At 41.5% G+C, this 24339-nt stretch overlaps 1 protein-coding gene across 1 annotated transcript in view; it reads right to left on the reverse strand.

The window, feature by feature from the left end:
- Positions 1-848: 848 nt before the first annotated feature.
- MERTK (MER proto-oncogene, tyrosine kinase) overlaps positions 849-24339 on the reverse strand; it is a 97176-nt gene continuing 73685 nt past the window's right edge. Inside the window, exons 11-19 of the mRNA XM_037527823.2 lie at positions 23878-23963; positions 20580-20675; positions 20107-20187; positions 17106-17198; positions 15671-15789; positions 10423-10532; positions 8729-8888; positions 7900-8036; positions 849-1797 (exon numbers count right to left, since the gene is read on the reverse strand). Of these exons, the coding sequence (XP_037383720.1) occupies positions 1290-1797; positions 7900-8036; positions 8729-8888; positions 10423-10532; positions 15671-15789; positions 17106-17198; positions 20107-20187; positions 20580-20675; positions 23878-23963 (1390 nt within the window). The 3' untranslated portion in view covers positions 849-1289. The remainder of the gene's footprint in view (positions 1798-7899; positions 8037-8728; positions 8889-10422; positions 10533-15670; positions 15790-17105; positions 17199-20106; positions 20188-20579; positions 20676-23877; positions 23964-24339) is intronic.

The raw sequence follows: 24339 nt of genomic DNA on the forward strand, positions 1-24339 counted from the left end.
ACACTTTAACTGCATCAGTCTAGGGCATTTAACTAGTAGAGTAAGCAAGCCTCTTCCTGCTTCAGTCTGACCATCTATGAAATGGAAATGATTGAGTCACCTACTTGGTTGGGTGGTTTTGAGCATTAAGGAGATACGTGCTATCGATGTGTCTATAAACTAAAAGGTTAAGAGGCTCTGGAACTGATCCCCAAACCAGATGCTTAGCACCAGCTAGAATCAGACTGCTTCTGAATTCTGTTCCACCCCTCTAGATCGGGGCCATAGAGGTTATTCAGCCTGTCTAGTCTGAGTTTCCTGGCTCATGCATGCTACTGGTACCCATGATAGTGATGAAGAGATTAAATAAGACAGTTCACATAAAATGCTTGGGAGATAACAAGTGCTCACAAACAAAGGTTGTTTATGCAGCGGTGGAGCAAAGATATGAGCTCAGGAGCGCTGAGTATGAAATCTGCATCCTGCCCACCCATTAGAAGTGTGCTTTGCCATCAGCCTCTTTTCTACAACTGATTTTAAATATTTTTACATAGATGTGTTTTTTAATCCTTTGTCAATTTTTTGCTCTTCATCTTGGGACACCCTGCAGTGGTTTTTTATAGCTCTAAAAAACAATGTCAAGAATGCTCAGAAGAATCACATCAAGGGCCAGATGTTAAGGGAATTCCTTGGCAAAGGCACCACGACCTCCGGTGATCACTGTCTTCCTAAGTCTCAAGTAAGAATAATATCCTTCTCATTCATATTTTATTAGGAAGTCATATCAAAGAATTAACCAGTTGTAAAATTTTAAATATTAAACTAATCATTCTTCTCAATGTAGATATCAGACTTTTCATAAAATCAGAAGCAAAGTCAAATATGGCATTTATTTTAAAAATAATTTCACACTTAATAGTCATGAAAAAGGGAAGTACTTAAAAAAAAACAATTATGACTCTGCAAATGTTAACATCAAAGAATAGCTATAGAGACAAGACTTCAAGATTAAATTTTAAGATCAGCAAGATAAGTGAAATGGAATAAATCTTCTTTTATTAAAATATAAAATAAAAATCTGTGTCCACCATATATACACACACATATATTTCTCTTTCAATAAATATATATTAGGTATTTTTAATGATGACTGACTTGATAACATTCATTTGGTGCTTTGGGGCCTTAGTGCTTGCTTAGCAGGGAAGACAAATACAAAAAACACCAAGAGCACACGGATTCTCCTAAAGCAGAACAAGTTGCTTGGTGGGGAACGTCTCTCAGCTTCCTCTCCTCAGAAGTCTGTCTCCTCAGACTTCTGAGTCTTCTGTGGAGTCATCAGCGTACAGAAGTTCATCCGGGGATGGACTCCTCAAAGGCAGCGTGCTGGCTTGGGACCAGGAGGCCCCACTCCTCATGGGTCTGTCTTCTGGTCCAACACGTTCCTTTCCCGCTGTGTCTGTGGCTTGGGCGGCGGAGACCATCTCTTCCCACTCTTCACTACCCCCATTCAGAATGTATCTTCCTTCATGAAGTGTGTTCTCGTGAACTTCAGCTGTGACCACACTGATGGCAGCGCTGGGTGTGCAAGAAGCAATGATAGAGTCAGGGTCGATGTCCATGTCCAGCTGGGAAAGTGCAGGGTCTGCTGTTAGGTTCTCACAGCTCTCTGGAAACTGAGTGTTGATGTAAATGATATCTGCTTTGTCCTCAACTTTGGGTAGAAGTTCCAAAAGCTTTTCTAGCTGCAGTTTCAACACTGAAAAGGTGGGTCGGTCCAAGGGCTCGGCGCTCCAGCAGGAGTGCATTATTTCATACCTACGAAGAAAGAAGAGAGAGTTATCTCCTGGCCCCACACCCAGGTCCCTTCGTACAAGCCAGGCCTTGCTCTCACTTAAGTTTTGATTTTACCACATTTTTGTCTGTTCTCATTCCACTTTTTGGAATTTTTTAAAAAAGATTTATTTATTTATACAAGAACTGGGGTACAGGCCAGAGGCGTGGGAGGGTGAGAGAATTCACCGAGACAGATTGGGGAGAACAGGCAGACGGACTGAAAAACACTGCTGAAGGGAGCAGAGGGCGAGGCAGGAGAGGTCTGCCACACCATGTGGGTATCTCCCTGGCTGGCCGGGAATCGAACCCGCACTGCAGAGGCTGCGGACAGCTTCCCAGTGTGGCGCTCAACCTGCTGCACCACCTGGGAGGCCCCAACTTTTTGGAAGTTTTTTACTGAGGTTTTTCTTGTGGCATAATATTTAACTTTTATAAATGTTCCATGGGTATGTGGCAAGTGATCCTGTCTCTAGGAATAAAGAACATATGTGACAATTATATCTACCTTGGCAAAGAAGGGGTACTTTAGATCGTTTTCCTTAGCCCAGAGGTTAGCCAACTATGGCCCACAGGCCAAACCCAGTCCACCATCTGTTCCTTGCAAAACTGAAAAAATCTGGGACTTTACAGAAAAAGTGAGCTGTTCTATGCCATCAAATTGGGCTTGTTATAAGGAGAGCTGAGTTTGGAGGGCCCTGGGGCAAGAGCTAAGGAGGCTAGCCTTTGGGGAGAGGGGAAAGATTAAGAATGATTGCATCACTATGCTGGGTGTTTTGTGTGTGTCACTGTATCTAATCTCAACAGCCCTGTCATTGTGGTTTTGTAAGAAAAATGAGAGCAGACTCAGGGGCATCACAGAACATGCCATGGCTATGGGAAAGCAGGGGACAATATGAGACCTTCCCAGGTGTTCCTCATGACCCCTGCTGCTATGTTATGGAGGGAGGACCCTTTCTTCCAGGTGGTTTCTTTTTTCTTTTTTTTTAAATTTATTGATGCATACAAGAGCTGGGGTGTAGGCCAAAGGTGTGAGGAAGGGGGGCGGGTAGGAGGGTGAGAGGATTCACCAGAGACAGAGTGGGGAACAGAACAGGGGGATTGACTGAAATACACTGCTGAGGGGAGCAGTGGGCGAGTCAGGAGAGGTCTGCTGTGCCATGTGGGTTAGCTCCCTGGCTGGGGATCAAACTCTTGCTGCAGTGGCTGCCAATAGCTTCATAGTACTGAGAATTAACTCCTTGCACCACCAGGGAGGCCCCTCTTCCAGGTAGTTTCTTCATGTCCAGTGTCCAATATAGTGACAATGGACATTTATGTTAACACAATAAAACAGAGATGACTGAATTAGGAATGACTTGACAGAGATGAAGTGTGAGGTATACCATTATTTCATTTGGATTCTTTCCTGTTTGGAGAAGCTGATATTATGTCACTGGATAAGAAAATGACCCAAATTTAATCATCAGACACATATAGAAGATTGCTGATAGCTTATGAATGTAAACATACAGTGCCCATATTTACATTTAATTACATCACGTAGGTTTTTTGGCTAATTCTAACAAGGTACGTGATACATTTATTTACTTTTCCAGCATCTGTCATCACTTGCACATGTTCTGGAAGGTGGAGATTTGTAAATCTAATGTGATGACCACGAACACGGGTCATGTTTCCCCATCTCATAATCCTGATTCTCACCTGAACTGCAGACTTAGCAGTTCTTTTAACTTCATTAGATGATCATTAACTAACACTTGGCAAGCAATTTCTGTTTCTAAATTTTGAGGTTTTCATGGTATAAATCAATTTGCATGACTTCCTTTTTCTCTACAGGGACTTGATTGTTCTCCGTCTGAGATGAGCTTTGAGAAGTTTGGTCCTTAGAAACTCTCCTTTCATTATTCCATCAATGTGCTGTGCTAGTTAACTTACTTCCATTTACTCGGAGTCTTAGGAGAAAGCATTGAAATAATCTTTTTTTGTGTGTGTAACATAGTAACAATATAACCTTGGAATTTATTTTTCTCTTAATTTTCAATATTTATGAATGTGAGAATTTGGTAGTTGCCTTTGAGAGTAGTCATTTTGGTTTTCTGTTGAGATTTTATATAAGATGTAATCATAAAGTCATAAGGGACAGGGGGAGGTGTTTCATAGGGACAGTTTCCGGTTTATAGGCTAAAGAGTCATGAGGATGGAAGGGATGGTGGCTGCACAAATGATGTGAATGTGCTTAAGACCACGGAACATAGAAATGGTTAAGATGGTACATTTTATCTTATGTCATTTTATCATAATTGTTTAAAAGATATAATCATACAATTTATAAATGCATGAATGTACCCATATTGGCCAAGCATTGGCTCTACACCCAGCTCTGCAGAGGGCCGTGTGTAGCGCTGCAGGTATGCCTGGTGGGGGAGCCACGTAGCTGGGCATCTCTACAGTGCTAGTCAGGGCCTGAGTGCAGCTCTGCCACTCAGCCAAGGAGACTCTCTCCTTTTCTCAGCCTGGGCTACCTTGGTGGGAAGTGGAGGGACTGATCAATGAGTGGAGTAGGGTTTCTGAGGGGGAAAGTGGATGAGAGCTATTGTCTTCAGAGCAGACAGGAGTCAGGATCGGCCTTGGATGATCATCGTGCATGAAATCCAAGGCCTTGGATCGGCCTTGGATCATCCATCGTGCATGAAATCGCAAGGCTGGTGTGGGGGTGGTCAGGTGTGTGTGTGTGTGTGTGTGTGTGTGTGGAGGCCAGATGGAGGGGGCATCTGGCATGGGGGTGGTCAGGTATGGGTGGGGAGTTGCCAGGTGGAGGTTGGTCAGGTTTGGGGGTGGTCAGGCATGGGAACAAAAAGGGTGGTACTACGACATGGCAGGTGAGCCTTGGCCTGTGGGAGCCCCCGATTCTGGGCACACAGCTGGCTGTGTGTAGCCTGCTGTGACTCAGCCACTTGAGGTTGCTTAACCAACAGCAGCTCCATGAAGGAAGAGATGCATTCCTCTCCCAGATAGGGCTGCTGAAGCTCAGATAAAAGAGGGACTGATTTAAGTCCCACTAACTCTCAGTGGCAGCATCTGTGAGACACCGGGGCCCCTGCTCTTGTCTGTGACCTCCACTGAAAAAAATAATGGCCAACCTTTTGCTTGGGTTTCCTAATTGATAGCCATCACATGAGGTATTTTATAGGTGGAACTTGCTCAGTCAGCATACCAGGCTCACCATACAGGTACTGCTATTCCCTTTTATAGAAGATGACCCTGAGAGGGGATTCTTTTTTATTTTTTTAAAAATAAAATGAATTATTTTATTTTATATAATTCTTACATCATTTTTCATTTTTGCATAATGTATGCATGTTCATTTTGGTTATATTCCCCATACAATTCCCACCCCATTTTTCTGACCCTAATCCCTTTTCTCCTTCCCCCACTCCCCACTGTAGTGTGTCTCTGGTCTATGGTTGCTTGTTGATTTTGATTTTTGCTTTATTGCAATTAGTCTTTTTCCTGGTCCCTTACTTAGGTTTTCCAAATTCCTGCTATGAGTGAGACCATCCAGTATTTTTCTTTTTCTTTCTGGCTTATTTCGCTGAGCATGATCCCTTCCAACTCCATCCATGTTGCTGCAGATTGCATGAGGGGATTCTTTGCCCCAGGATGAGGGTCATGCCAAGCACCAAATCAGGGTGTCTTGCATCATAGCCAATGTTCTTAACTACTCAGCTGCCCTGACTGCCAAGGGTCAGATCCGGATGGGTTTGGTTGGTGTGGTCAATGAGGAATCATAGAAAGATTATCTTTAACTACATCCTATGATCAGACTCTAGAAAGATGGTTTTGGTTGTCACCCAACCATACTTGGGAATGAGGAGAGCATGAGAGGAGACAAAAGGGCCACGTATCACTATTTTGTAGGAAACAGCACTAGCTTTGACCTGCCCATCCACCTATGTACACTGTGATGCCATTGCTATATCTTGTTGTATGTGATGGGGGGGTGGGAAGGTGACTCCAAGCCCTGCCCCACTCTGGGCTCTGGGGTTGGATGATTTTAGGGATTGGACAAGGGGCTGGGGGCTGCTGAAGGATATATCTGTTGGCTGATGGGACCCAAATGAACAAAAAAAGAAGGTGGATCCCAAATGGCACACTGAGTGAGAACCAGTGCTATGAATGGTCAGCTGGTGAGGCGTATCTTGAGGGCTACAGCTGGGAGACCGTGTGAGCTGAGACAATGGCCCATGCTGGCAACAGGGGCATCACACAGAGCAGCCTCTTGGGCATGGTTGTTTAGAGGTGGGGGTGAGACCGTGAGAAGACGTGGCCCTCAGAGCGGCAGGACTGGAGCAAAGGGCACCAGGTACTCTGTCATTTAAAGGTTCTTAAAGTTGACTTAAAAAAGCTGGAGTGGCAATTAAATACAGGAGTGAACTCGTCTCAACTAAACGTAGACAGCAAACATACATGAGAAGCCCAAAAGTATCTGTTTCTTATCTAAAAATTTGGAAACACAGGGGCCTTCTGTGGGAGTCTGCTGTTCACCAGTCCCTGTGTGAGAGGGGGTGGGCAGAAGGTCTGGCTCACCACAGCCCACTATGCAGGGAGCAGTCCAGTGTGTGGGGACCAGGCCTGACCACTTCTCCACCCGCACACCATGCGCTGACACGGCGACTCTTTTACAGAAAACAGAGTCAGCATTCTCTCCTTTGGACACTGTGTGAAATATCTAAAAACCACAATGTGACACAGCTTAGACCTCGGTAAGACCCACGATGATCACTGCAAACATCAACTTCTTTTGGTGTACAAGAGAAGCTACGAAAGAAATGGCAACAAAGCACTTCGAAATTCAATATTGCTTGGTTGAAATTGCTTTCTCATGTTCAAAGCAAGCATTTCATTTATGTGGTCCTTTTAAAAACTACCATGAAACCCCAGATCTAATTTAATAAAGGGCTTACATTATTTTTTCTGTTCTTAATGTTATAGCTGTATAACCACAACCACTGCTGTAATGAGTGTGCATGTGTGTTGTATGTGTGTATGTGTGCATGTGCGTGTGCGCATGACAGTCCTGCATGTGCCTCAACACTCCAGCGTGAACCTGGGAGGGCACACAGCTCTGAAATGTTCTTGCTGAATACGGTGAAAATCATGCTCTCCAAGTCCACCATCTCTGTCATGTTGGGCAGAGACTCCCTATTTGAAAGGTTCAAATCACCAAGCCAGCGGTTGCACCATACAACATTATTTTTAAAAGGTCAGCCAGATGCCTGGGGGAGATTGATCTACAATACTCCATTATTAACTTGTGCTCTTATGTGAGCACTTACTCTGCATGTCTACTACTGGCTGAGAACCCCACGCTCCTTCTTTAATTCCTCCAATGCCTCTGTGTATAATTCAGGCCACATATATTTTTTTGGTGGCTGCTAACAAGGCAGGGAGAGGTCAAATCAGTTGTGAGGATCTTGCATGTGGCTAGTTAGGCAGCAGAGCCTGGCATGTCAGGCTCTAAGGTCCGGGCTCTCCCCATACTGCCCACACTGGACAGAGAAGGTCTGTCAGGACGGGCTGTGCACTGGGATCCTGCACCCTGGGAGTTGGGGACTCTCTGCCTGGCTGAGCCTAGGGAGAATTTTTAAAATATCCATTTCTGGGTCCACTGTGTACTAACATAACCAGACAACGCCCCCAGCCTCCAGCAATTCTGAAGACCAGCCTGATCTTAAAGTCCCTGGCTTAGATATCTAAATGTTCTGATTTAAGATATTACTGTGATTGCTGTGTTTGAACTGCTGTATACAGAAAGAGGATAATTGCAGCAGAAGATAATAGGTGCTCACTCAGTCATTTCATGCACTATAAAGTCAGAGGTGCTTAAAGAACTTCAGCATATGTGCCGTTACCTTGTTCGACAGAGCCCTTCCACTGAGGCTAAGGCCTTCGGATGTCTGCATGTCTGCACAGGCCGCCTTCCTTGACCCTCGCCCTGCCTGGCTGAGAGTATCCCCCTGCCCCGGACTGTGCCCCCAGACCTCTGCAGAGCCAACTAACTGAGCCAAGGCACAGCTCACTCACAGTTCATCCAGGCAGTCCTCGGGCTGCTTCAGCCTATGGCCGTGGAGAAGATAGTCATACATCTCGTGGTTCTGGACGCCAGGGTAGGGAGTCATTCCCCGTGTTGCTATTTCCCACATGGTCACGCCAAATGCCCACTATGAACAAAGCAACAACGAGTCAGGATGTGAATCTTTTCAGAAAGCCTGAATGGACTTTTTCATTGAGAAAGGTCATTTCCTTAAAGTCCTAATGATCTTGCACAAAGCTGACAATTATGTCTGTAATACACTGCTTTCCCCACCCGACAATAACATGGGGTCGGAGAATCTCAGTCCCCCATTTTTATTAAAGCTGTTTCGGGAAATTTGACAAAGGCAGATAGAGCCTTCTCTTACATCAACACTGTTTAATGCTCTGTTCCATCATCGTCAAGTGTTTTCTCCTCCCAATCTCTGGTGAAGGGTATAATTGCACAATATTGTTTAATTAGCATCTTGGTTCCAAAGAGTCATCAGATCAACTAATTCAATATAATACAAATATTAAGGATCTTTGCTGTAGTGATAGTCACCATTTTATAGCAAAGAAAAATGGGGATAAATAAGGAGATATAGCTCTATCTATCTATCTATGCAAAGCTCGGATCTTCTGAATGTAAAGATGCTCCACCAGAGAGCAGTGTTCCACCTCCACCAAATATCCAGTGATAAATAAAAAAGGTGTGTGCATGCTTTTAATCCTGAGTCTGCCAAAGAGTAAAATGTTTTGCAAGAGCAACTTCAGTCCCTTCTTTCAGCATACTTTTATCTGCACACTGTGGGACTCCAAATGAAAATTATGTACATACCACGTCACTTTTACTTGTGTAGACTCTGTCCGCAAGGCTCTCTAGGGCAATCCATTTCACAGGCATCTTAGCAATGCGGCCTTGGCGGTAGTAATCGCCACTGTAAATCTTCTTAGAGAGACCAAAGTCTGCGACACACACCGTCATGTCATCTCGCAACCTGCAAAGAGAGAGTTCATGTCCTCAGCCCTCAAAGGGAAAACTTTATTTATTTATTTTTGAGTTACAAAGGAATCTTTTTTGTAGGTGAAAGTACACACTCAAGAGTGAGTATGGGCAGTGTCAGAAAAGAATTGTCTCAGAGGCAAAAGTTTTAAATCATAGGCCTACCTCAGACTCAGCTGAAAACAAATATGATAAGTAAGCAAAAGATATGTAGATCCCATCAGCCTGTGAGGGCCCTGCTTTGGGAGAACGACAAAGCAAATGAGAGGGAGCCAGAAGGGGTATAACTTGCGTCTCTTTGGGCTGTACGGGGACACGCGCCAGCAGAGGCATCTGTGCACAGAGGGTGGAGATATGTGGCAGCCTCAGAGGTCTAGAAGCAGGCAGAGCACCAGCTCAAAACCAGGACTCAAAACCAGCACCCCCAGTGGCCTTCCTGCCTGGTATTTGGAAGCAATAGCATGGCTCTGTGGATTAAATAAGCCTCCTCGGAGTTTGGGAAAGATATATATGCTATAAGAGGAAGATGCTGGACTTTCTAAAAGATGGGTAAGTGGTACTCGAGGAATTAATTGGAAAAAGCAAGGGATAGCCCCAACTATTAAAACATATTCTAGACAAGCAAGAGGACTAGGGTGGGCTGGAGGCAAGGTCACTATCTTGTCCCTGTCTGCCTGGCATTGACCTTTAAAACTGAGACATGTCCTGAAGGGAAAACCCTCCAGTGCAGGGCAAATTGGATCTTTAGCCACTGTATATGGTGGAAAAACATGGAGGAAATATTTAGAGGGGACATAGTGTTTTGTGATTTTCTCTCCATTATAAAAAAATTTCTAAATAAAAAACAAAAAAATTCCTTCTGGATTTTAAATATAAGCAGTCCTGAAAGTAACAGGGGACATGGGAAGAGTGAGGTTGGTTAGGAGGAATAAAAAAACTAATATCACATGTTTAATGAACACTCTCTTTTTTCCTAATAGTAAACTTAAAATCAAGAAATAGTTACTTTTGAAGATTCACAGCAGACAGTGGATCTGGTGAGGTAGGGTAAAGAGATGGGGAGAGGGGCTTAAGTTCAAAGTTCTTGTATAAGTCCTTGTCTCTGCTGCAAAAGCAAAGTTTCAATGTAGCCACACACCCAACTTTACAAGGCAGCCCCATGAAAACTTAGGGAAAAATCTTTAAGATTTTTGTTATTTTGCATGATCAGCAGACTTACATACAACTCTGGGTCCAAATTAGCTGATGGCAGGAAGGAAGGGTCACACAGATCACCCCAGCACTCCTAACAGAGTGAGAGTGTGAAACAAAAAAGTAATCCCGGGAGAAAATTTAGGGGCTAACCAGACTCTTGGAAGCAGATGAAGTGAAACCCCAACAAAACCCAGACATACATCAGCCTATCTCCAAAGCCAGCCACACAGTTCCCTCCCAAAGCTAGCTCTCAATATTTTAATAACAATGGGCCACCCTAACAAATATCAACCACCATGAGGTCCAACCCTTCCAGAATGGGCTAGGACTCTTACATGCAGTTTCGAGCAGCTAAATCTCGATGAAGAAAATTCCTGTTGCTTAGATACTCCATTCCCTGGGCAATGTCCACCATGAACTTCAACAGTATCTGCAGAGGAACATGCTAGGGGGTAGAAGAAACAAGAAACGAGGTTAGTTTTTTAAAAGAAAAACCTGGCAAGTTGTATTTTTCTGAGGGGGGTAAATGGTGTTTGTATTTCTTAAAGGGGTGGTAGTGAAACAAGGAAGCGAGTCTCTCATATCTGTGTCACTAATATCACAAATAAGGTTTTGAAAAAAGGAATGAAAAACATATCCTAAAGCTTAGCAATAGCATATTCTCTTCTCCCCAGTGATAGAGATTAGCATTTTTTTTTTGCAAGTTACCAAGGCAAATGTAACACCCCTCTCCATCCTAAGTGGAATGGAGCACCCATGCCATGCAAAGAGGCGATAAAAGGGTAATCTGGCACCAGTGGTGGCAAAGCATGTGGGGCCAGGGGTGAGGGGGAGTGCTAGTATTTTGGAGGCAACAAGTCCACTTGCAAGGATTGATTTCCAATTATGCACCCACATCTGCTATCATTTTAGAAAGGTGGAACAATTTTAGATACTTGATGGTATTGTCGAGGATAAAATTGGTAACTATGGAGCTCTCCTAACTCTGGGTTTTATCACATAAGGACCTTTATCTCCTTTTGGGAGGACATTTTGAGTTAGGTTTTATATTACATGCAGGTAATATAAATATAAATCTGAATCTGAATCTGTTGAGAATCTGTTACAGATTCTCAAAATTTGATCCCAGCTTATCTTTCCTGCTTTGTCACCCCACACCCTGCATTGTTTTGCTTTTGACGCACAAGGCAACCGGTTTTTTGCTAAGCATGAGTGTTTCAGATACCTCAGTCTTTGTTCATTCTGATCTTTCCTGTATACTTCTCCAAATTTGCCATATCATTCCTACCTTTTCTTGGAGGACAGCCATGATGGCAGTAAGGGATATTTTGAAAATTTCTCCATTCAGAATTCTTAAATGAAGTTCTAGAACAGTATGCTCCTATAATGCTTGATTTACACTTTCTGCCTTCCTTTGTACTGTCCACACCCATGAGAACGGGGTATTTGAGGGTCTGTCCTGTCATCTGCATGTTTGCCCTGCACACCTTTAGGTTCAAAAGAAGACAACATGGCACCCAGCACCCAGCACTTTGACCCTTCAGGAAAGCACATTTATATAACTAAGACCTAGTCTTGGGCCACACTAACAGGAACAAAATGTTTTTTTCCCCAAAGGAATTTGCTGAATAGGCAGAAAGAAAAGATTTGAATAAAAGCTTGATTTTCCAGTTGGCCTGTATTTTTTGACTTTTAGCTTTACTGGTGGCTACAAAGTATCAAAATATTAAAATACTTTTTATATTATAAAACCTGGGAGTTAGTTTCCATCATTAAGATATACTTATGTTTTTGCAAATAGAAACTATTCATTAATCAGTAAGATGCTGGGTACTGTTTTTCCTCATTGTTATTTTATTTAAAAGAACACAAAAATGATAGCAGAACTTTCAGCTGACACAGAGAAGCAGATTCCAAAATTTATATGGAAGGCAGCAAAGCTAGAATAGCTAAACCAATCCTGGAAAAGTTGAATAAAGTTGGAAGAACACGTTAACCTGATTTTAAAACTTACACTAATCAAGACAATGTGGGAGGAGCAAAGGAACAGAATAGAATGGAACAGAAGAGAAAACTAAAAAAGAGATCCATACATGCATAGCTAATTGATTTTTGACAAAGTTACAAAAGCAATTAAATAGATTGTGGATAGTCTTGACAAATGATATTGGTCATCAATATGCAAAAAGCAAATATTAAAATTCATACTTTGCACAACAAATTAATTAAAAATGGGCCATAGATGTAAGTGTAAGACATAAAATCAAAGAATGTTTAGAAGAAAACAGGAGAAAATCTTTTTATCTGCAGTTTGGCAGATTTCTTAGACATGGCTGCAGCCATGATCTACAAAAGGAAAAACTATTATATTGCACTTTATAAAAATTCAATTATTTTTGACTCTTGTTAAGAGAATACAAAGACAAGAGAATTAGGAGAAAAATCTTTGCAAATCACACAGTCCACAAAGAACTTGTATCTAGGCTATAAAAAACTCTCAAAACTCAACAGTAAGAAAACCAATAGCTTAGTTAAAAATTAAACAAAAATCTTGAACACTTGCCAAAGAGGATATAAATGTTTGTTTATACAAAACAGGATATTTAACAAAATTAATCAGAAATGAAAAAAAGAAAACTATGATGAGATGTCATTACACATATATCCAAACAGCTAAAACCAAAATACCATCCTCAAACAAAACTATTTTTAATACCAAGTGTTAACAACAATCCAGACCAACTAACTCTTTATATATTGCTGGTAGAAATGTACAATAGTACAGCCACTCTGGAAAACTGTTCAGCAGTAATTTATAAAGTTAAACATGTACTTTCCATGTGACCTAGCATTAGCCTAGAGAAATGAAAGGCTGTGTTCACAGAAAAGCATAGCCATGCAAATTATAGCAACTTCACTAATAATTACCAGAAACTAGAAACAACTCATCTATCTCTCAACAGGTGAATGGATAAGCTCACTGTGGTATATCTATACAGCAAAGGACTACACACTAATAAAAAAGGAATGAACTGTTGATGTACACCACAACTTGAACGGATCCCAAAAGCATCATGCTGAATGAAGGAAGCTAGTTAAAAACTGTGTTTTGGGCCTCAATGGTGGTGCAGGGGTTAAAGACACAGTACTATCAAGCTGTCACCAGCCACTGCAGCACAAGTTTAATCTCCAGGGAGCTAACTCACATGGCACAGCAAACCTCTCCTGTCTCGCCCACTGTTCCCCTCAGCAGTGTGTTTCAGTAGATCTGCCTGTTCTGCTCCTCACTTTATCTCTTGTGAATCCTCTCACCCCCAGCACCTTTGGCCTATACCACTGTTCCTCTATGCATAAATAAACAAATCTTTTTTAAAAAAACAACAAAAAACTATGTTTCTATTCTCAAAAAAGACAAAACTACAGTGATGGGGAACACATCCCATGGTCATCAGGAACAGTATGGGGCATTGCATGTGACCTCAAACCAAAGGGGTAGCAAGAGAAGGCCTTTTTGGGTAATGAAATTTTTCTGTGTCCTAAATGTGATGGTGGGAGCGTGAGTCTACACATGTTTAAAATCATAGATAGATCTGTACACCTAAAAGGAAAAAGATGTTAATTTTATTCTATAATTTAACAAGTGTTTTTATAAAGAAAATAAATGATCTCTTTACTTCTCTACAAAAATTCAAGAGAAACCTCCATGGCGAGGCTTACTACAATCACATAAAGATCCAAAAAAGGGAGCAGAACTGAGCTTCACAAGTAAAAATAGATGATTCTTGGCCATCAAACAGCCCCATGTATTTTTTTTTAACTACAGAACTCACTCTTGTGCCACATGAAATCCCCATGCCTTCCAATATTATTAGAAAAAATCATTCAACATACCAGAAAATTAAATGTGAGTAAAATTGTTCATTAACATTAAACAAAAATCCAGTCAAGAGGATGTTGTGCCTCCACTCACAGCCGCCTGTCTGGATGCTGTCAGGGCATCAGGCGAGGCAATCAGAGCCCCTGAAGCCACAGGTTCTCCAGCCCAGGGCCAGTCCTGCCTCCACCATTGCCTGATCTGCGCCTCAGTTTCCTCACCTGAGATTCTTTTCACAATTACTTCCTGGAGTGGTTGTGCCATTAATGCATTTATATATATATATATATATATATGCATTTATATATATATTCATTTTTATATATATATATATATATATATATATATAGGCTGACCTTTGCTAAATGCTTGAAGAATGTCAGCCAATATTGTTGACCAGCCTGGGAAATACTAGGTGTGGAGTAAGCAGTTGGGATGTGAATGTGTGAAGATGCCAATGACTGTTCTGAAGACTGGGAAACTGGGTAATTTTTTTCTTCTTTTCCAGGGTTCTTATAAGATTATTGTCTTTTTTTCACTGAAGGGAAAACTCGCAGTCTTGCTGAGTCCGCTGCTTGAAATTAGCCCCTTGCCCTCTTTTGGAGGAGCCTCAGTGATTTTATAATAACTCTGTGATGTGGCTACAATTTCCTGTCTCTGGTTAGTATTTGTGCTGGTGAACAACTTAAAAGAAGCCACAAGGAAGGGAGCAAAAATACATCTGAGCATGGACCACAGGGGGACCTGGAAGAAGAAAGGGGTTATGCTCCTGTTTAGATCACTTACCTTCCCTGGGAAGAAATGAATAAATGAAGAAAAAAAGAAAAGAAAAAATTTCCTCCGTCTATAACATATAAGATTATAGCATTCCAGAATATGATTACCCTGAGTTCAGTCTCTTTTTTTTTTCAGGTTTTTTTTTTTCAATTGCCTTATCAAATTAAACAAAAAATAGCTCTTCCTACCGAATTAACTCTTTTAGGATGGGGACTGTTTTTTTTTTTTTAAGTTCACTTTGCCTGTCAAGCCCGTCATCCATCTTGTGAACATTGTTTCATCACATCCCTATAAATCACCTGTGACCTCAGGGCCACCCATTGCTTGGATTGGAAACATCACTTAAAGGTTTTAATTTCAGTTTGTATTGTGTGGGTTCAGGGCAGGGTTTGACCTGCAGGGTCACTGTCCCTCTTAAGGATACCGTTGAAGGAAAGCATGCTGGCCCCCCAGTTCCCAATATGCTTTCTGTTCTGAGGATGGATGGGCTCATGGTAAAGAGAAAGATGAATGGACTGAATTCACCCTCAGCATCTCTGAAAAAGAGCTTGTGCAACTTCCCTCCGGGAACTTAAACAAAACCTGCATCCAGGGATTTCATAGTGAATGGGCCAGAGAGAGGAAACTTCAAAAGAACGAGGTCACTCTGATAATATGAGGGACCCTTGGCTGCACTGAAGTGAGGCCATGAGACTATGCTCCCAGATAGGTTCTTCCTCTTCCTCCATTAAAAGGGAATAAATAATACGACCAATGAGCAGGCCTGCTATGAGGAAAGATATATTTAAGCCTAGGATGCACAGTGAGGACTGAAAAAAGGTCAAAGTCCCTTCTCTCCCTCCTTCCCATCGTTGCCCTTCCGTAGGTACTAATGTGGGCTAGATTGTAGCATAAGCCTGAGAGCTGGTAAGTGGTAACACACAGGTTATTACCTTTGGTCCTGTCTCTAGTCGGGAATAGAGCAGGTAGGTATGTAGATCACCATATTTCATGAAGGGTAAAATCACCATGGGCTTTGGGATCCCTTGAGAGCTCATTTCTATACACACGCCTGAAATTAAAAACAGAGTAAGTTACAAAGACCCCTTGTTATATGTGACCAGCAAGGCAGGCAGGGGCACTGGCCAAATTAAAACCATGTGCTCCCGAATGAACAGTTAAAAAAACAAAACAAAACAAAGGCCCATAACTCACATACTGTGTTTCACAATATAGAACACACTCTGTGTCCACTTCTAGGTAAATTTTTCCCTTTCAGATTCCCTGTTGCATGAAAACTCTCAAAAATTCATCCAAAATGAGTATAGCCATTCGAGAAACCAATGGAGTTTTCTTATACTGAGTCTAAGTTAGGGGTAGCTATTGCCTTAGAATTCAAATGCAAACTAGTTTCATGTGACAGTTAAATACTTAATCATGTGAAGAAGTCCTCTGCAACCAAATGCTTAAAAAGATGAAAAGAATTTTGAAAGTCGGTAGGTGAAATCCACATCCCTCATTTTTTAACAGGAAAAAGCTTCAATGCCATTTATCATGGAATTCTAGAGCTAAAGTGTCTGTCACCTGATACAGGCTTGCAAAGCTCTTACACATTGTGGGGCACTTACAAAGTCCGATTGTTCTCAGTCAGCTAAAGTGAATAGTTGCAAAAGTTTAACAGTTGCTTCTCGGACATAATATTGTATCCAAACATTAGTTTTCACATTTCTGTGGAGTATCATAATCATATTAAAACATTAAAAGTTCCCAGATGAATTTAGCATTTTTCAAGTCATAAGACAAGAGCAACAAAAAAATGTGGCCAGAATATCCTATCATTCTTTCAGGTTTTCTCTCTTGAAATAGTATCACTTACATGGAGACCACACATTACCTGGTTTCTCCTTTTATATTTTTTAGCTAACAGAGCTACAAAGCCAAATTCTGACTGTTAAACCATAGCTCATGAAATTATTAATGGAGAAGAAATTAGTGCTTTAAAATATGTTAATGAATTGGAATTTGTTTACTTTTCCACTTTTAGTTTATTGGTACTAGATATATGGATAATCTTAAATCAATAAAAATTATAAGCTCTCATGACTTGCCTTTGAGTGACTGGAGTCCCTTTTAATTCACCCTCACCTTGTACTCTGGGGCCACTCTAAATACTCCTGAGCACACTGGTGTCCAGGCAATCAGACCCACATTCACTCTCAGCTACTAAATGTAATAGCAGAAGTCTTTTGAGTGAAAAACTGAATGTTATAAATTACTTTTGAGGCACACAAAGTGCAAACTACTCTGAGCCAGAGATTTTTCCCTTTGGCACAGAGTGGATCTAGCTGAGTCCCCCTGGCCACCCGAAGCTGTGTTTCTCTGTGGTACCTAGGAGTCGGATGACGTTTGGGTGGTTGAAGTCCTTCATGCACGCTGCCTCACTGAGAAACTCTTCGATCTCTCGCTGAGAAAAGTTGTCCACTAGAGGAAAAGATGGAAAATGTTAGGTACAATTAATTTACCCAATGAAGGGAAATAGCATTTCTGTTCTCTGAAAGTAAAATCAGGAAAAGGCAAAACGATTAACAGATGAGTGGTCGTCAGGGATGGGTGGGGGTAGGCAAGCAGAGAGGTGAATGAGTGGTGTTCAGGGGAGTGTGGACTGTGAGACTCTCGTCAGATGCCGGAGCGGTGGATACGTGACATTATGCGTTTGACAAAACTCAGAAAACTTCAGCATAGCGTGAACTTCAGTGTAACTTATAGATAACTTCAACTAGCTAATAGTATATGTTCATCAACTGTAAAATCTGTAGCAGGATGTTAATAACGGGAAATACGAGGGAGAGGGACACATGGGAACCCAGGACCCTGCCTATTGTTCTGCCATCTAAAACTATTCTAGCAATGAAGCTATTTTAGTTAAAAAAAAAAAAAGCTAAAATGAAATCCAATCAATCTGTTGCAGTTATTTTTGTCTTAAAAAAAAAAGAAAACATGCTTTCCCTTTCTATCAGCACTGATCTTACAAATTTAGTTGCTTAGTTATACCTTGTTAACTGGAAATACTTTCATACCAAGGTTATAGACTTAAGCCAGTTTAAAAGAGATTTAAAATTTTATATTATATGAAGTGAAGTAAGGCAGTCACAAGATTCCACTTATATGAGGCACTTAGAATAGTTGAATTTGTATAAACAGAAAGCAGAATGGTGGGTGTAGGAGGTGGGGGTGAAGGGTGGGAGGGGACTGGGGAGCTGTTGCACGGAGGACAGTTTCAGCTGAGCAGTATGAAAAAAGCTCTGGAGGTGGGTGGTGGTGATAGCGGCACACAGCAATGTGCATGTGGCTCAGTGTCACTGAACTTGAAAATGATTAATATGGTTTTATGTTCTGTGTTTTATGACAATTAAACAGACCAAGTCTCAGGTGTTTTCTTTAACAGGGTATAAATATTGACTCAAATCAGATGTGAGATCATCTAGCACAGTGTCTATACATCCTACTAAGGCAAATTTAAGAAAAAAATTTTTTGATTCTATGGACTTGCAGCATATCTGCCAATGTCACCCTCAACCTATTCCCCTTGCTGGAAACAACCAAGTTGTGGAAAAGAAGCAGGGAGGGTCGGCTGACAAACCCTCCCCCAAGGGGCCAACCTCCAGGTGATGAGCATGGGGTGTGAGGCCGGAAACTTTAAACCTTTGGTAATTAGCTATTCATATGCAAGTGATTCTGATTAAAGAACAGCAGAGTCAAGGCCAAAAGGAAGCTTCCAGACCCAGGTCCTTTCACAGGGTCCCCTCAACCTCTGCCTCATCCTTGGTAAGTGGAACAATGGCACACACACAATGTGAGGTGCAAATAGAATACAACATAAGCAGCAGGAATGATGTTGAGTGTGGTTTTGTACCAGGTTGGTTCGTATGGCGTCAGCTCATAGTGACGACTGTAACTTCACTGTGACTTTGTTGGGGGGTGGGGGGGTGGGGGTGATAACATTCACTCAGCTGCACTGATTTCCTGTTTCTGTTGCACTGAAGAACGTGGGAATAACAGGAGTGTCCTTTGCCACGCAGTGAGTATTACATAAGTATGGCCCACGAACATATACATAAGAGGCTTTAGAAAGCAAAAGGTCCATGTTAATTGTTGATTGTTACATAGTCCTTTTTATAATGTACCTAAAACTCCAGCCACCAGCATTGGTTATAATTGAAGCAGCTCTGGTTATAATCTATAAACTCATACTTGTAATCTAGTTTGTTCTTGAATGCTCAGTAAACAGTGGGTTTCAATTTTATGAAGGACAATTTTATGAACTTTTATTTTACTCCTTGATCAAAAATAATACTAAACATATAGATGGGCTTAGTGAGAAAGCCAATTAAGAATATTACCAAACCGAGCATCAAATAACCTCCATCCACATGAACTGTGATGAGAAGCACAGATGAAACACCACATAATCACGGTTCATTGTATGTATGACCAAGTGGGCACCTGAAGAATCAAACATAGACAATTGTGTGTGTCTAGGCCTTGGAAATGCACTTTTGGAGACAGGTATGAAGAAAATGCTACTGTAGCCAACCTTTCTAGCTCTTAGACAAGTCACTTGTCTCTGAGCCTTACTTTCCTTATCTAGATGAATAGCTGCAGATTCTAGAGTGCCACTGTTTTTGTCAATGCTGTAATTCATTCTCCTCCACACTGCCATGGAAGTGAACTTTCTAGAACGAATCTGTTCTTTGTTCCTCATTTGGCTTAAGACACATAAAAACCCTGTAGTACTTGCAGCATAAAAACAGATTCTTTGTTAGGACTTAGAAGGTTCTTCCTGACTCAGCTGTAGGCTCTTTTCTCTCATCTTGCTTGGAAGTTCTAGCTTATGCTTACAGCTCTTCATAGGCTTTTGACCACAGAGTATTTCTTCTTTCCCCTGGGACATTGACTTTCCAGGCAGCCCATTGCTTCCTGAGGACCACACAATCATCCTTAAGGGAGAAATGGCCCTACCAAGCTAGCCAGATCAGCCACAAGGCCAACCCTTGTGGCCAGGTGCTGCCACCAAGTCAGCCCTGCCTTGGACACGATGCCTTATTTTGGGGTCATCAGATGAGAGAGGGGATTTTTTAGGGGAGGCAGAGAGTGAGAGAGTGAGAAAGAGTACTCAAGAGCAGTGTTACTGTCTTGAGTGTAAAGAATTTATGAAGCAGGTATGAAGAGTTCATCACAGTTACTTTCCTTCAGTGACCTCTGGGTGGCCTTGTGACACATCAGAGACTGAGCTCTTGATACATGAGCTTCATCACTGACCTCATGGAGTACCAGGCACCGAAGCAGCTACCCACACCCAGAAGAGTAGGTGGAATCAGTGATAACTCACATTTCATGGTCTTCACTGCCACTTTCTGAGAGGTGCCATCTTGCTGATTAAGGTTGCCTTCCATTACAGACCCAAACTCACCTGTAAAGTCAAACAACATCTACACTGAGTCTATGCAAAATCTCCCCCCACGCAAAAAATGCTGGCATGTCAGAGCTATGTGTCAGATGGGCTGACAGCTGCCCATCTGCCGGCAGCAAGGGATGGGGCACCCATGCAGGCCACCCATGCCTGAGGACCAGAGTGCAGGTGGGCACCAGCCTCCTGCTGTCACAAGTTTGGTTGGCTCACACTTAGCTCATCACTCTATAAGGTGATAAAATAATTCCATTTTAGTTATAAAATAGGACAATTTGTATTATAACTTAAATCTACAAAATAGTGTTTTTTTTTTTCATAAATACACATTGTTAAAAATTACTGTAAACTGCTTACTTTTTTTACCTCAACTTTAAAAGGACTAAATTGCTCACCTTCGCCTAGAATTTTTCCAAGAATGAGAAGATTTCTGTCAATCACAACATCTTCTAGTTTATTTTGCAGTTCCTGGCTGACGCCCAAACTGCTCACTGTAGAGGAAAGGGAAGGTATGAGAATCATTTGTGCTACCTTTTATTTGAATATAATTAAAATTATGTATAAAGCCCTATGAAATGGTTAAACATTTGTTTTATATGTTATGCATAGCTCTTCCCCCAAAATGCCAGCAGTAAAATATCACAGTTAATTAGCTTCTATGATTAAAGTGAGTAAAATGAACGCTTCAGGGCAAGATTCGTTCTGAAAGATTATAAAAACCATAACCGTCTCTCTCTCCCCAGTGTGTAGCAGCAGCAGGCAGCAAGCAGACTTAGGTAGCAGAGCTTTGTCCTGGACATTAGGAGGTAGGAAGACTAGTAATCGGTCCTTTCTAGTGGAGTATTTACTATTAGGTGCCTGACTACTGTATATAGAAGAGGACTAGGACCAGGACACCTCTTGCTGCCCTTCCCTGTCAGAATGGGAGGCACAAGAACCACAGGAAACAGAGAACCCATCACTCTTCCACATATGGTACATGTAACTTCATCATAATGACATCGAAAGTGCTAAATTGGGTACTCTGGAGGGGAAATAGGATCTATAACAAAGTATAGATATGCACCTCCAACAAATGTTACCCATAAGAGGCATTAGCCAGAGAGAGAGACCAATTCACTAACCAGTCAGCAAATGATTGATTTTGTGCCATAGTAGGCACATGAGCAAGTCTTTAAAAGAAAAAAATGCAGGGGGCCTCCCTGGTGGCACAGGGGTTGAGCATAGCACTGTGGGGCTGTCTGCAGACTTTTTTTTTTTTTTAAATAGAGGCATGTTTTATTTATTTATTTGTTTGTTTGTTTGTTTGTTTATACATGCACTGGGTACAGTCAGAAGCGTGGGAGGGTGAGAGAATTCACCAGAGCCAGAGCGGGGAGCAGAGCAGGCAGAAGGACCGAGGTACACTGCTGAGGGGAGCAGCGGGCGGCAGGAGAGGTCTGCGTGCCATGTGGGACCCTCCTCCTGTGGCCGGGGAGCAGCCGGGGATCGAACCTGCGCCGCAGAGGCCGCGGGCAGCTTCGCAACCCAGCGCTCAACCGCTGTGCCACCGGGGAGGCCCTGTCTGCAGACTTTGCAGTGTAAGTTTGATCCCTGGCTGGCCAGGGAGCTACCCACATGGCCCAGCAGACCTCTCCTGTCTCACTCGCTACTCCCCTCAGCAGTGTACTTTGGTCAATCTGCCTGTTCTGTTCCCCACTCTGTCTCTGGTGAATCCTCTCACCCCCCCATACCTCTGGCCTATACCCCAGTTCTTGCATGCATAAATAAATAAATCTTTTTAAAAAAGGAAAAAGGAAAAAATGCAGCTAACTAGAAACATTAGCTCTTAGAGAAAACATTTTACCCTACGGCCCCACCAATAAAGGAATGAAAGCAATCCAAAAGAAGAGTATTTTAAACTTAAATACATAGAAGGAAACATAGGCAAAACACTACATGATATGCACATCAAAGACATCTTTACAGACACATCACCCAAAGCAGTGATAGTGAAGGCAAAGATAAACAGCTGGGACTACATCAAATTAAAGAGCTTCTGCACAGCAAAAGAGACAATAACAAAAACAAAGAGAAACCCCACCGACTGGGAGAAAATTTCTGCACACAACACTAATGATAAAAGACTGATCACAAAAATCTACAAAGACCTGATGAGACTCAACAAAAATAAAGAAAATAATCCAGTCAAAAAATGGGCAGAAGAGCTAAAAAGAAACTTCTCTGAAGAGGAAATGCAAATGGCCAACAGGCATATGAAAAACGTTCAAAGTCACTTGTAATCAGGGAAATGCAAATCAAAACTACAATGAGATACCATCTTACACCAGTGAGAATGGCACATATTAAAAAAACTAGCAACAACAAATGTTGGTGAGGTTGTGGAGAAAAAGGAACTCTTCTGCACTGTTGGTGGGAGTGCAAACTGGTCCAACCACTATGGAGAGCTGTGTGGAGATTTCTGGACCTACTAAACATAGAGCTTTCATACGATCCAGCAATTCCACTCCTAGGTATTTACCCAAAGGACACAGAAACATCAATTCCAAAGAGCACCTGCACCCCTATGTTTATAGCAGCACTGTTCACAATAGCTAAGCTTTGGAAACAACCCAAATGCCCAAAAATAGATGACTGGATCAAGAAGATGTGGTACATATACACCATGGAATATTACTCAGCATTCAAAAAAAGATAAACACATGAAATTTGCAGGAACATGGATGGTGCTGGAATGGATCATGCTCAGTGAAATAAGCCAGAAAGAAAAAGAAAAATACTGGATGGTCTCACTCATAGCAGGAATCTAGAAAACTTAAATAAGGGACCAGGAAAAAGAATAACTATAAGAAAGAAAATATCAAAATCAACAAACAACTATGAACCAGAGACACTCTATGGGGGGTGGGGGGCGGGGAAAGGAGAGCTTGGGGTCAAAATAAGTGGGTTGTAATTGTATGGGGAATATAAAAAATAAAATTTAAATAAAATGTGAAAAAAAGAGTATTTTAAACTTAAGAGCAGAGACTTCAGTAAGTCAAAACTTCTAGATCAGAATAACAACAATCCACATCAAATGGATTCACAGCAACTTGTATTCCATCATTCTTGTGTTTATTTTGCTATTGGTAATGTTTTTGGCTTTTTGGCAAACATCCCTAAACATGAATTTGATAATATTTGTACATACTTTCTACACTGTTTCGGAAAGTATTCAAGAACACAGTTATCCGTTTAGTCCCACTCTTCAAAGTAGAAGATTCTGTTCTCTGATTCAGCAAAACTCAAACCATAATTGTTATAAAGTATGTTGGCATATTGGTCGCTGAGCTGGTTGCCAGGAAAAAAACAGGAAATGAGCCTGACTTTAAGTCAGATGCTTTGCTGTTTCTTTTACACCCCTGACCTCTATCCACATCTTCTCCTATCACTTCATTAGAGTTTGTGGCTAATGAGTCCTTAATCCCAGCTACTTAGCCTCATGTCCGGTTCTAGATTTCCAGCAAACTGGCAGACATGGATGGATGTGGCAATGTCTGACATGTATTTGCCCATTTCTGAAGACATTTTGGACATTAAAAATATCCATTTCATCTCCTTTGACTTTTATTAGAAATCTCAATTTATTTGCTCTTTCTTTGCTCTCAACTACTATAGTTTTTGCCAAAAAGGTAGAAATAAAAATCAACTTACAGGTGAGTTCAATAGCTCGCCGACAGAAGGATTTTTTTGCTCTGTAATCGACCACTAATTCTGAATCCTCCTCTGTGAAGGCATTCCTGGGTAAATGAAAACAAAGACTCATGCTGTAGAGATAGGGTTGCAAAGCAGGTGCTGATTTCCTAAGGGTTCCCATAAAAGGGCTCTTTTATGATAAAGACATTTCCTAGCTGGAGAAATATCAAAATCTATTTTAGTAAGCTTACTTAGCTATATACGTAGACATATGTGTAGATGTATGTGTATATATACCCTCTCTCTATACACACACTATATATACTATATATATATTTATATATACTGCATATAGTATATAGAGTATATAACACTATATAATATGTACTTATATATAATATATATACACTATATATACACACATATGTAAAACATCTGTTTTATACCATCAAACAAAGATGAATCATCAAAAGCATAGAA

Source organism: Talpa occidentalis, unplaced genomic scaffold (assembly GCF_014898055.3).
Source record: "Talpa occidentalis isolate TD23 unplaced genomic scaffold, MPIMG_talOcc4v2.1 talOcc4.5, whole genome shotgun sequence".
NCBI lineage: Eukaryota > Metazoa > Chordata > Mammalia > Eulipotyphla > Talpidae > Talpa > Talpa occidentalis.